The 13,873-nt window shown below is 48.6% G+C and overlaps 1 protein-coding gene and 1 long non-coding RNA gene across 2 annotated transcripts; one reads left to right on the plus strand and one right to left on the minus strand.

The window, feature by feature from the left end:
* Window positions 1-240: 240 nt before the first annotated feature.
* On the minus strand, window positions 241-10,234 carry LOC121168229 (programmed cell death protein 7). Its single transcript, XM_040998139.1, has 5 exons — window positions 9,166-10,234; window positions 7,661-7,799; window positions 2,499-2,735; window positions 2,147-2,234; window positions 241-537 (listed from the first exon to the last, which is right to left on the minus strand). The coding sequence occupies exons 1-5, from the start codon at window positions 10,048-10,050 to the stop codon at window positions 414-416; spliced, it is 1,473 nt and encodes a 490-aa protein (XP_040854073.1). The 5' UTR covers window positions 10,051-10,234; the 3' UTR covers window positions 241-413.
* A 22-nt stretch (window positions 10,235-10,256) lies between these two features.
* On the plus strand, window positions 10,257-13,456 carry LOC121168230. The gene is made up of 2 exons (XR_005885708.1): window positions 10,257-10,947; window positions 12,359-13,456. It is a non-coding gene; the product is annotated as an uncharacterized LOC121168230 (long non-coding RNA).
* Window positions 13,457-13,873: the final 417 nt, after the last annotated feature.

A 13,873-nucleotide genomic window follows, 5' to 3' on the forward strand; every position in this document is an offset into this window, starting at 1 on the left:
CTTGTTCACGCTCAGGGTTGGTGGAAGGGCTGCCACCTGGCAGACACGTGGGCTCAGTGCTGGAGTGAACTGAGTGTACTTACCCAACACCACACAAGGAAGTTCGAGTAAATTAACAAGTCCCTCTGAACCAAGCCCCTCAAAACAGAGGCATATTTGGTGAGACAAGCTCACTGCTGAGGCCATGACCTTGGTTCACCTGGTCCTTTCCTGAAGAACCATGTCCATTTCCTGATTCAAGAGGCACCTCTGGCAAGGACAGAGCACAGAGGGGAAACTGAACTTCATGTAAGGCCATGCCACGTGGGATTCAGAAGTTGCAGCTGAGTCTACGGCATAAGAAGATGGCAAGCTTAGTAAGCATCCAGAGCTGGAATGAGCCAGGGCTGGACCACACTCCTGGAGCATCTTGACTAGGGCAGCTTAACGGCTGTTGCCCAGATGTCGTTGCTGGGGAGCGGGGGCAGGACCCATCCTTGGGGAACAGAGTGGCCTTTGGGATGGTCGGACGGCACCAAGTACTGATCCCAATCGTGCCTGAACAAGAACATTGTACAACAACTGTTTATTTCTGGCTCATACCAAGCAAGGTGTTTAGCAATTAATTCTGTTTCTGGGACTTAGCTTTCAAATCACTGATACACAAATCTGTCACAGAACTTGGCTTCTAGGAATTAGGCAAAAGAGCACTATTCCTTAACTATACTCATATAACTGGAGAAAAATGTAAAGAACCGCTAGCTAGCACTGTGGATAACCAAATATGAATATAAACATGACTCTCACTATTGCTAGATTCTGCAGCTTTGCCTGCTCACTGGAATGTGTTAGTGCCCACAAGATTACCCCTCCAGGCTCTTTCATAGATACCTGCAGACATACACACACAGTGGCAACAAATCCGAGTCATCAACATGCAATCTGTCCCACCCGAGATCACAACAAGGTCATATTTGCACTTATTTTCAGCACTTAGGACAAGGCTGTGATGTGCCTTGTGGAGAAACTGTTATGGAAGTTTCAATCAGGCATGAGTTGTAGCGCCATTAACAAGTTCCATGTTCATCAGTCAACAATACGCATTCGTTATATGTCTTTACCAGAAACACACATAAAATAAGGCATTGATTGGAGGAGAATGACACACTGTCAGATTTTCAGAGGGGATCTCGGAGATCACCTAGTTCGGTGACTTTCAGACCATAAGCCTCAAGGCAGATGTTCTGGGGGAGGTCTGAAAACAACAAAGTGCTTCCTGGCAATGCCAATCCATTTACCTTACATGGCGATTTATCAAAAGACAGCTGAGTTTGAGGGCCATATTCTAGCTCACTGCCTTCATTTCATAACTAAGTGAGACCCTGAAGACCTTACCCAGCTCATCAGTAGCTGTAGATTTCAGTAAGATACCTGGCTCCTAGCTCTCTAGGCCTTGGCTTATTGGGAGCTCGATGCCCGCCTGGGTCTTAAGCAGTCTCTACAAACAAGAACACAGGCTCTTTCTTCCTGTTAGGCACCAGAAGAGAATTGGGAAAGCCAGCCCATGCTTTAAATCAGCATTAATAGCTACACAAAATGGCAAGTTGCCACTTGAATTTCAGGTCCTTCAACTGTTAAAATAGGAGCATTACTGCTAGTGATACATGAAGACTAAAGAAAGACATGGGTCTGGCATTCTTGAAAATTGGAACCACAAACCCATAAGCAAGAAGACACAGTAGGGCCAGGCATGGTGGCCTAGTAAAAGTCCTCTCCTTGTAGGCGCCTGGATCCCATATGGGCACCAATTCTAATCCAGGAGGCCCCGCCTCCCATCCAACTCTCTGCTTGTGGCCGAGAAAAGCAGTTGAGGATGGCCCAAAGCCTTGGGACCCTGCACCCTTGTGGGAGACCCGGAAAAAGCTCCGGGCTCCTGGCTTCAGATCAGCTCAGCTCTGGCTGTTGCAGCCACTTAGGAAGTGAATCATCGGACATCATCGGATGGAAGCTCTTCCACTCTGTCTCTCCTTTTCTTTCTGTATATCTGACTTTCCAATAAAAGTAAATAAAAAGTCTAAAAGAAAAAGATACAGTGGTGGACCCCACCGACACAAATGCTTTATCAAGTTGAGAACTCAGAGGACGACACCGCGGAGCTTGCCCTGACCTGATCCGGATGAGAGCCGGGAGGGAGTGCTCAGCCTGGAGGTAATATTGTCGGAAAGGCTGCAGCAGGTGAGCCAGCGGGAACTCGTCTGGAAGGAAAAAGGCACAGTGCATCATCATCAGAAAAGGCGCCTCTGGGGTCTGCTTCTCAAGGTGAGCTGACGGGGCCTACAAGTGTCACGGTGTGATCCAGTGTATCTCTTCTGTACCTCTGATTCCACAACAGGGCCCAGAAGCTCAAGTCCGGAAGGTGTCACCTATCGCTACTTCTTTTGCACTAATTTGAAATCACCAACGATGAAACAGCTGTGAACCTAGTCTCCTTCTCTCCACTGGCTACAAGGGAAACTTACCCGGATCCCCAAACAACTTGGACTCAATTTCACGTCTTTGAAGCAAAATCTTCTCTTTTTCTTTCCTTTGTTTCTTTTCCAATTCTCTTTTCCTCTCTTCTTCTTGCTCTCCCTCCAGCATAACTCTGAGGGCTCTCTCTTCAGCCTCATAGAGCTCAGAGCGTTTCTTGATGAGTTTTCTCAGGCGCTGAAGATGATGTTCAAAAGCCTCATCTGCTGAGGCTGGCGGGCACACTCCTGGGCAAAAAGAACAAAAACACATTCTTTCTTGTTTAAATTTTTTATTGGAAAGACAGATATGGCAGGGAGAAGGAAAGACAGACACAAAAATCCACTGGTTCAGTCCCCAAGTGGCCACAATGGTCACAGCTGAGCTGATCCAAAGCCAGGAGCCAGGAGCCTCTTCCAGGTCTCCTGAGGCTTTGGGTCGTCCTCTACTGCTTTCCCAGGCCACAAGTAGGAAGTTGAAAGGGAAATGGAACAGACTGGATATAAACCAGCACCCATATGGGATCCTGGTGCATGCAAGGCAAGGACTTTACCCACCAGGCTATTGCACTGGGCCCTATTTATTTTTAAAAACTTATTTCTTATTTATTTGAAAGACACAGAGACAGAGGCTGAGCCAGAAATAACTTCTGTGAGCTGGAGTCTCGTCTGGGAGTCAGTTTCCCATCTAGGTGGCAGGAACTCAAGTACCTGAATTATCCTCTGTTGCGTCCCAGGCACATTAGCAGGAAGCTGCATCAGAGCAGGTGGGGCCTGAACCAGGCACTTCAATATGGTATATACATTCCAAGCAGCAGCTTAACCCATGCTACCATGACATTGCCCCTCAAACAGCATTCTAAAATGCCAACTTTTTCTAGTCCCCAAATCCATGTACTAATGAACAGCCTCAAATTCCAATCTACAATATAAATTTGCTTAGAATTTGAAGATTTTTCGAAGTTCTATCTTCAAAGGTTCAGTTTCATCTTTTTCAGTCTCCAATTGCTCTGACTGTACCCTGATTACTTTCTCCAATTCCTCCCTCTGGATCATGCCACTTAACTTTTGGTTTTTACTATTTCTACCGGTTTTGACCTTCCAATTGGGATAATGAGAAGTCTTAATCTTCATTGTTCATGGGGTTCTTTTACTGTCAACTCTCAATTCTATCTGTTGAGAGCACATTTAAAAGGTGAGAAAAAAGGCACACCTAACTGATCTCATGGTCTGTGCCAACTATGGAGTGACCAGCTGTTTGGGTTTACCTGCTGTTAGTGCTGAAAACCTCACATCCCGGAAAACCTCTCCTCCAGTAACAACTGGGATCATTGTCAACCGGACATAACTACGGGATCAGTGCAGTCAATACAGCTAATGCCACAACCGGGGACTTATGGTTACAGACTGGATACTAGGTGACATTAAAGAATTACTAGCAATACTTTTAGCATTATAAAGTCATCATAGTTGATGACAGGCAGTTAGGTGTTCTATGCACATGTGTAAAATTTTCCATAAGAAACAAATTTTAAGAATCCTAGAGTAGATCGAAGTTGTGTGCTCACTATTATAATCTCTTAATTCCATTTACTCAGAACTTAAAAAAAAATTCTAAAGATGTGTTTATTTGAAAAGCAGAGTTATATAGAGAAAGAGAGAGAGGTCTTCCATTTGCTGATTCACTCCCCATGTGGCTACAGGGTCAGGCTGGTCCAGGCTGAAACCAGAAGCCAAGAGCTCCATCTACTCTTCCATGTGGTTGGCAGGGTTCTGCCACCTTCCCAGGTGCATTAGCAGGGAGTTGGATCAGAAGTGGAGTTCAAATTCATCTACTAAGTTGCCAGAATAATATTTCCCAAGTTAAAATCCTATGCACTGAGAAATTTAAGCTGTCACCATGATGTTCTGCAATAATTTCATAGCTTCTTTAATTTTTCTTGAAAGGTCAGAGACTAAATGTTAAAAGCTTTGGAGCTGGCATGGTAGTGTAGCCAGCCAATCCTTTACTTTCAGTTCTGGTGTTCCATGTAAGTGCCAGATCATGTCTTGGTGACTCCACTTCCCATCTAGTTTCCTGGCTTATGGCCTAGGGGTTAGTGGAGATTGCCTTGGGACCAGGTACCCAAATAGGGGAAGCAGAAGAAGCTCCTGGCATAGATAAGCTAAGCTCTGGCCACTGCAGCCACTTGGGAAGTGGACTGTCTTGCATTCTCTGTGTAAATCTGGAAGATTAGCCAGATGAGTCGATGCACCAGCCCCTCATACTCTGTTTATTCGCATTATATATATATATCTGTATATATATATATATCTAATTTTAATTACATACAATTAAAAATATATATTTAAAAGATGTATTTCTTTATTTGAAAGACAGAGGTACACAAGAAGATCTTCCATCTGCTGGTTCATTCTACAATGGCCAGAGCTGTGCTGATTTGAAGCCTGGAGCTTCTTCCAGGTCTCCCACATGTGTGCAGGAGTCCAAACACCTGGGCATCCTTCACAGCTTTCCCAGGTTCATTAGCAAGGGGCTGGACTGGTGGAACAGCCAAGACTCAAACCAGTGCCACAGGCAGTGGCTTTACTTGCAATACCACAGTGCTGGCCCTTTATTATTTTTAAATTTATTTACTGCTTCCAACTCACTTCCATACTATCCACCTTTGTCCAGTCAACAGTTTTTCCTGTCTCTTTCCCTCTTAGATGTTTTCAACCTCTCTCAGCTCTGGCACTGAACTCTGTCTTAAGATCTTTGAGTAGGGCCCTACGTAGCCTAGTGGCTAAAGTCCTCTCCTTGCATGCACCAGAATCCCATATGGGTGTTGGTTTATATCCAGTCTCCTCCACTTCCCATCCAGCTCCTTGCCTGTGACCTGGGAAAGCAGTAGAGGACGGCCCAGAACCTTGGGACCCTGCACCCTCCTGTGGGAGACCTCAAATAAGCTCCTGGCTTTGGATTGGCTCAGCTCTGGTCACTGCGGCTATTTGGGGACTGAACCAACAGATGGAGGATCATTGTCTTTCCTCTCTGTAAATCTGAATTTCCAATAAAAAAAAAGTTAGAATAAAACTTAAAATTAACCACATGTTTAAGTCAGGTTAGAATCCCAGGCCGTGAGGCAGCCCTGCTCAGAGGACCAGCTTCATCTACAAGCATTTCCTCGAGGGGGTCTGCACATCGTGTGGACAGGCGCTAGAAAAGTGCTCCATCTCTACTGTAAGAACACAGTGCTGGTTAGCAAATCATTTCCTATTTGAGTCTGTTCACTCCCCAGAGGTCTATTCTTCTGATAGCTCATAATTCTTTCTTCCTGGACCAAAGTGAGAAAGGCAGATATTGAAAAACTTTGTTGGTTAATTCGCTTGGTTAGAGTTTACCGAGTCCCCGCCTCATGGGAGATCTGGGGCAGGGAGATATTCAACAGCAGCTTGTAGGCTTTGCTTTCTAGCAAAGAAGAGAAATGGTTGGGTGACACGGCAGATGCTATCTTTCCTCTGACCCCCAAGTCTCCTGGAGACAAAGGAATCATCTAACTCCGAGAGCCAGAGGGGAACTGACCACTCTGAAAGCTGTCATACCGCTTAGACGGTGAGCAAGTCACATTGGATGCACAGGGGTCCCACCCCAACACAACCTACTTGGGGTCTAAGGAAGCTGTGGTTTTTGTTCCTATGAGGGTACTTCAAAATGCCTACACTAAATGAATTTCACAGTTTATTGTGAGGGAAGGTACGTAACACAGTGATTAAATTGCTGCTTGGGAAGCCCACATTCTGTACTGGGTGCCTGGTTCAAGTCCTGGCTACTTTGCTTCTGATTCAGCTTCCTGCTAATGTGCAACCAAGGGGGCAGCAGATGACTGTTGAAGTAACTTGAGACCCTGAAATCGAGGTGGGCGACCAGGACTGAGTTCCTGCCTTCTGACTTCAGTCTGGCTTAGCCCCGTGGGTCACAGGCATTTGAAGACTGAGCCAGCCATGGAAGAACTCTTTCCACATGATTCTTTCTCATTCTCCCCCTGTGCCTCTCAAACAAAAATGAAAATAAATAAAGAGCTTGGAAAGTTAATTTTGCTACAAAAAATTGAAAAACTCACATATACAAGAGGTTTCAAAATGTTCACGAGAATGATTATTTAAAAATAGGTATTGATCTCAATTTCTGCATAAAATAAAACTTACCTTGGGCCCAACACTATAGCATAGTGGTTAAAGTCCTTATCTTGAATGCGCCGGGATCCCATATGGGTGCCGGTTCTAATCCCTGTGGCCCTGCTTCCCATCCAGCTCCCTGCTTGTGACCTGGGAAAGCAGTTGATAACGGCCCAAAGCCTTGGGACCCTGCATACATATGGGAGATCCGGAAGAAGCTCCTGGCTTCGGATTGGCTCAGCTCCAGCTGTTGCGGCCACCATAAGATGGAAGATCTTCCCCTCTGTCTCTCCTCCTCTCTGTATATCTTTGTGATAAAAATAAATCTTAAAAAAAAATACAACTTATCTTAATTCCTTTCTTCCACTATCATTTTGAGGTACCCTCACATTTTAACAAAGGAAACCATCTGCAACAACAGTCCCTACTAATCTGTATACTTTGAAATATCCCTGGCCTACAAACTACTAAGTAAGGCAGCCCGGTCCAATCCAAGTGCACATGAAGTCAGGGGTCACTGCAGCCCGGTCAAGGCAGGCACATCAGTACTTATCGCATCAGTGTTCGGTTTTGAAGCACAGGGAGATCTTCAAATGGTGAAGACGGGGTCAACGCCTTTGTAGACAAATGGGCCAGTAAGAACACATATCCAGACACACAAATGGAAGGCACCGACGGCATTCCTAGGACAACCTTTGCTGAAGGTACTTGGATTGCTTGGCACTCCCTCCAGAGGCAAAAGACACACCTTTTGGGGCACCAAATAAGGGCAGGACAGCTTTCATCTTGGCAGACACGTCCCAGCCATGACAAGCCCATTCTGAAAAGTGTAGCCAGCAATACCTGGGGTAGGAAGACTGAGTCATGGGATTCCCACGTTCAAGAGCCTGTGAGGCTTTCTGCTCCCAAGGTTCTGAAGCTATAGCTAACAAGCCTAGTGACTCTTCCAAAAACTATTTTGGGTGAGAAGCCAGAAGTGTTAAAAAAAAAAAAAAAAAAAGCAAAGTCCTGGTTACCTTTCCTGGCTGCGGCCTCCTTCCTCAGTTTCCTCAGCTTTTCCAAAGCCCGGAGAATATCCACCATCCTCTTGGTGTCTGCTTGTTTCTTCCTCACTTCAGATAAGACGCCATCAGCAGCAGCTTTGAGTTCCTGCTCCTGTGGGAGGAATGGTGCCATGAGACCCAGGGCCAGGAACATCCCAGTAGGTAAGATGTGGCATGATCCCGCAGTCCCCGGGCTCAAGACTGCTGAACCATTTCCTAGGCCTGATCCAACTTCCCTCTACAGCGTACCCCGACCACCACTGCAAACATCTAAAGACCACTATTCTATTCTTCCCAAATTGGTTCCCCTGCGAGTTAAACCACCCCAGTTCCCTGAGCCATTCCTCAGGCTCTGATATACAGTGGACAGCTGGAAGGACACAATGGCCTAGTGCTTGCCTGCAGTCAACAAGTGCCCTGTTGAGCAAATCACTGCCAACTCCAACCAGGCTACTTTGCTCCTTGCCTGCAGCTGCACCTGTTGCTTTCATCTGGCTCTGACCTTCCATTCCAGGATCATCTCAGATTTCATTACCTTATCTAGAAAGCCTCCCCTAAGCAATAAACACCCTGGGCTCCTGCAGCATCCCTCACCATGCTGTACTGACATGTTCCCTCAAGGGGGTTCTGTCCCATTCCTATTCACATTGACATCTGTCCTGCAGCTGGCATAGCACAGACCCTCCTTCACTGCCTGCCGAACAGTCACTGCCCATGGTGCATTTCACAGTGAGCTCACCCCACGGAAGGTGAAGACTGGAGGCATGGGAGCTGGGAACCCCAAAGGCACTTGAAGGTTGTGAAATATGCTAAGCAACTATTTGACTGATTTCCAGTTTAAGGTCTTCAGAGCAACAGACTTGGTAATCAGGCCACCTGGGCTCGGATCTGGGGTAGAAATGGTCATAACCCCGTTGCATGACCGCTGACAAGTGAACCTCTCTCTGCCTCGGATTCCTACCTGTAAAACTGGGTTAATTCCCCCTATCCCTCAGGGCTGTGAGAGTCAAGATCTGGTGTCTTCTAACATACAAACACATGCTCACAGTGAACCTGGTGACATACCATTTACCAGTTGTAAACTTGGGGAAGTCATTAGTGACCCAGCGGTCCATGAGGACGGGATGTGCCTTGCGGTAAAGCCCCAAGTTCTCTGTATTTTATTTGTCCTGTAAGTCATCGAGGGACAGTCCCGGACCCATGGTCTTGAACGCTAGCAAGTGTGGAGAAGTTGGAGCTTGGGACAGGTGAGATACCACGGTGTCATCACATACCTTGTGTTCACAGGACTATGTAAATTTTATGTACTACACATCAGGGACACAGATGTATAAGGTGGAATGAGGCGGGAGGACTATCTTTTACTTTACGGTTCAAGAATGAGGGTTTAGGCCGAAGAAAAACAGCAACTTTTGAGCCTCAGGCTGCTTCAGGTTTCACCACCCAGTTAACCCCGCGCGTGTCTGCAGCTCTCTCACCCGCTTCTTCTCTTCCACCTCCTGCACGCACTTGACTCTCCAGCGATCAATCTCCTGCTCGCGTTCCGCTGCTCGGGCGGCCTCGGCCTCCCGCTCGGCCTCGCGCTCCCGGGTCTTCTCGCGAAGCCGCAGCCGGCGGCGCCTCACCCTCTCCAGCCTCCGCAGCGCCTCACCCACGTAGGCGGGCTGGGTCAGCGGTTGCAGCTGCTCGGTTAGCTGGGCGCGCAGGGGCGCGGCCTGGACGTGCAGCAGGGCCCAGGCTGCGCCGTCGGCTTCGGCCTCGCGCAGGGCTTGCCCCAGCTCCCGCAGCCGCCGCACCAGGCGCAGAGCCCCGCGCAACCTCCCGCGCACTTCGCCGAGGCTGGGGCCGGGGGCCGAGCGTTGGGGCAGCGGGCAGCTGGTCCGCCGCGGGGTCCCGAACACCGCCTCGAGCCACTGCCGGTCGCGCAGACGCTGCAGCACCACGTCCCCGAGCACGTCGGGCGGCGGCGGCGCCTCGGGCCAGCGCAGGCTCCAGGGCGGCCCCGGACCTGCTGGCGGTGGCCCCGGCCGCTCGCTGGCCTCGGTGCCCGCGAAGGGCCGGCACTGGGACGGCGGCGGCGGGAGCGGCGGCGGTGGCACCGGGTAGAAGGCACCACTGCCACCGCTGCTGCTGCCGCCGCCGCCACTGCGGGAGATGTCCCCGGGACCCCGGGGCTGCAAAGCCAGGGGAGGCTGGAGGAAAGGGGCAGAGGCTCCCGGAAAAGGGCCGGGCCGCTGGGGCAGAGGCGGCGGGAAAGCCGGGGAAGGCAGCGGCGGTGGCGGGCAGCCGAACGGCGCAGGAGGCGGCTGCTGCGGAGGAGGCGGGCCCGGGCGGCCCGGGGCGAAGAAGGGCGGCAGGGCCATGCTGGCCACGGAGATGCTCAAGTGACAGGAGTTGTTTCCAGGGTGAGTCTTCCGGGCGGAAGTGACGTCCTCGGACGCGCGACGCCGGCGCGCCGAGTTCCCCCGGAAAGTCTGGCAAGGGGGTGGTCTTCGTTCCGCCTTCTAGCTTTTGGTTTGTAATTACTGTCGGTATTGAGCGTGGTTCCAGAAGCTCTCCCCACAGTGAGACCAAGCTGTTCGTCTTCTGTAGACTAGTAATGAAGAACCTTAGTTAAGTCCCTCCATCTTGGATGGGGCGCCATTTTGTCAGTTACGTGAATTAGTTTCGATTAATAAAAACCCTGCGCCGTTCTGCCTCGGGGCTCACAATCCTGAACCGATCGCTTCGTCGGGGACGACTGGGGCCCAGGCTCGCGCCTGAATAAACTGCCCTCGTGCGCTTGCATCGGACTCGGCCTCCTCTGCTGGTCTGGGGAACTTTGAGATCTGGGCATAACGTTTGCGGATGCTGGTTACCACGGTAACCGGAGGAGGGCGGAGTTTGCTTCCAACCCGGAACTGACGGCGGAATTCTGGCGGGCCGCTTGTGCTGTGAAACCACCGTTGCACCCAAGAGGGACACGAACCCACCCGCACCAAATAGAGGTCGAGGCGACCCCCGTCTCGGCTTCCGTGTCAAGGGGAGTTGAAAAAGTGCTGCACGTGTCTCCCTGGCTCTTGTTCCTCTGTAGCCGTCTCCCTCGCGTTCCTGCTACGCGGGGAAGGGAAGCCCGTGACCGCGGTTCCTTGGAATAAAGGCCATCTAACTTCCTTTTACGAATTCGGCCGAGTTATTCTTTCCCTGGTGGTCAGCGAATCTAACGGGCTCGTCTGGAATCCCCAAGGTCTCCAGGACCTCCAACCCTAAGGGCAGCAGTGGTGAGTCTTTCCTTTTGTTTTTGCCTAAGGGTCTATCAGTCACCCAGGAACCGTCCTGGTTCCACTTCTTTGACAAGGGAAGTTAAAGGCCTGAAATAGGGTCCTCTCTGAGTATTGGAGAGAATTAGAAGATCTGAAATAGGATCCTTTCTTCATTTTGGTTTTTCTCTTGAAAAATTGGTGTTTGTTTTTGAGTGTGTGTGCTTGCCTGACGACGATATGGGACAGATATTGACTGAAAGTAAAGGCCAGGGCACATAATTTGACGTTTAATGTAGGCTGGCCACCGAAGGCACATTTGATTTGTTTACTGTACAAGCTGATCTTATTCGCCCCCCGAACGGGACACCCTGATCCTCCAAAGTCTGTGCTGGAATTGATTGACCTAGATACCCATTTGCCATTGTCAGCAGCTCCTACAGAAACTATAACCAGATGTCATTAATGGACATATTTCAACACGGCCTAGACTCTGTAAAGATAATATTGGCGCCCTAGACATCAAAACCTGTTAACAATTACCAAGGTCTTCAGTCTACCAGATTCTGGGAGCACTTGCTTGCCTGAGAAACCTAAGTGTACCCAGGAAGGTATAGATTGGATAGAAAACCTACCCACGGTCCAATGCATAAATGATTGGTATCGATCTTTGGACTGTAAGATTATTCTTCCAGAGAAATTGGGCAGTGCAATTCCTCATAAAATGCATAACACCACTCACATGGGCACCCAAAAAATTCAAGATTTGATGAGACATGCCCAAATTAAAATCAGGGATGCATGCTCAAAAATTGAATAAATTGTTGCCAATTCCAAGGCCTGCCAGCTGACCAATGCTTTTAAGAGCCCAGCCAATCCAGACTGCAATTAGATAAGCCAGGGACATATTGGGAGGTAGACTTCTGAGGTCAAGCCTGGCAAATATGGATATAAATATTTAATAGTTTTTGTAGATACTTTCTCAGGATGGGTGGAGGCCTACCCCACTACACATGAGACAGCCCAGCTTGTGGCTAAGAAATTATTGGAAGACATCTTGCCAAGGTATGGATTTCCTGTACTGATAGGATCGGATAATGGGCCTGCATTTGTATCCAAGGTAATTCAATCCTTAACATCTGTTCTTGGGATAAACTGGAAATTACATTGTGCATTTAGACTCCAGAGCTCAGGACAGGTAGAAAGAAAGAATAGTACTCTAAAAGAGACCCTAATGAAATTAACCATAGAGACTGGCGGTAACTGGGTGTCCCTCCTTCCCTATGCCCTTTCTAGGGTACACAATTCACCCTATATATTAGGATTAACCCCCTTTGAAATTATGTTTGGAAGACCATCCCCATGATCCCCAATTTATGAGTGGATGTAATAACTAGATTTGATGATCATAATTTCCTCTGCTCTCTCCAAGCTCTACAGTGGGCCCATGTCTAGCAGAGACTGAAGACTTTTTATGAGACTGGACCACCCCCCGAGCCTCACGGCTATTGACCGTTGGGTGTTCGCCTGCCGCCACAGACACAAAAACCTTGAACCTTGTTGGAAAGGGCCTTTTGTTGTCATCCTGACCACCTCCACCGCTCTCAAAGTCGACGAAATTGCTATGTGGGTCCACAATACACACGTCCATCCCGCAGATCCCTTCCCTGCACAAGAAGACTAACTGCCAGAATGGAAGGCCGTCAAGGACAACAGCCCCCTCAAACTAAGATTTCAGTGCATCTAATCATATGCCTCACATTTGTTATGATTTCTGCTTGCAGGGGTTTGGGGTCCCCTGAGCCACTGAACCTTCATCAGACTTACAGGTGGGAATTGGTCCGGTGGGAAGATTGGACTAAAGTAGGAGAATTTGTGGGATCACTGGAAAGTGATACTCCTCATTTTGTAACCACCTTGTGTAAGCTTGTACCTCGCGAACCTTGCCTCAATTCCATCGGGTTTTATATGTGTCCTGCTGAGGGACCCAGTGATTGTAATTATACCAATCATTATTACTGTGCATACTGGGGATGTGAGACAGTGGCCAGTTCATGGGAACTAGACCCACAGGCCAAAGACAAAGATGTGAAAGTCGATTGGTGGCCCCCTAACTGCCGCCCATATAGAGGAATAGTTGCGGAAGCTGGGGGAAGTTTCTGTGAACAAATCAACATAAACATCACTGACCCAAAGGATCCTAAGTGGACTGTAGGAAAAGTATGGGGCCTCAGATACTATGAAGAGGGGCCCGACCAAGGCGGACTATTCACCATCCAGAGATTCCCAGTATTGGCCACCCCTACTTCAGCCTTGGGCCTAAACCAGACAATAGCACCTGGCCTAGATTTTAACACACTCTCCAACTCCTCAAGGCCAGATGGAGTTACTGACATGACTCCAATTTCCAAGCCCATGCCATCTGGCAATGCCCCCCAAAACTTTCTGTGAGAACTCATGCGGAGTACCTGGGCGGTTCTTAATGCTTCCCATCCAAACTTGACACAGTCATGCTGGTTGTGCTATGATGTTAGACCCCTCCCCCCCATTATGAGAGAATAGCAACACAAGAGAAATATAACAGTTCTTCTGATAGTAGTGCCTACAGCTGACAACAGAAAAACAATGTTAAACTTACCTTAAAATCTGTGGCCGGACAAGAATTATGCCTAGGTCAATTGTCCCAACCCCATGGCCAGCTTTGTAACGAAACAGGTGCCATTCTTTCTTTCTTTTTTTTTTTTTTTTATTGTTGCTTACATTGTATTATGTAGTACAGTTTTATAGGCGCTGGGGATTCCCCCCAGGTGCCATTATTTTTGCTTTTAACTACTTGATTCCCCCTGAAAATGGGTAGTGGGCCTGCTCCTCTGGGCTTTCCCCATGTGTTCGTGGCCAAGTCCTGGCCAAGAACAAGGAATACTGTGTAGTAGTATAATCAGTAAGT

This window comes from Ochotona curzoniae, unplaced genomic scaffold, assembly GCF_017591425.1.
Source record: "Ochotona curzoniae isolate NIBS_2020 unplaced genomic scaffold, NIBS_Ocur_1.0 patch79, whole genome shotgun sequence".
NCBI lineage: Eukaryota > Metazoa > Chordata > Mammalia > Lagomorpha > Ochotonidae > Ochotona > Ochotona curzoniae.

Bases quoted from the DNA above. Each gene is read 5' to 3' on its own strand.
- LOC121168229 (XM_040998139.1), bottom strand. From the start codon at position 10,050: ATGGCCCTGCCGCCCTTCTTCGCCCCGGGCCGCCCGGGCCCGCCTCCT. The intron at 2,736-7,660 runs GTAACCAGGACT...CTTTTTGCCCAG, and splicing joins GGAGGCCGCAGCCAGGAAAG to GAGTGTGCCCGCCAGCCTCA. The intron at 538-2,146 runs GTCAGGGCAAGC...GTTCTTGTTCAG, and splicing joins CCGGCTCTCATCCGGATCAG to GCACGATTGGGATCAGTACT.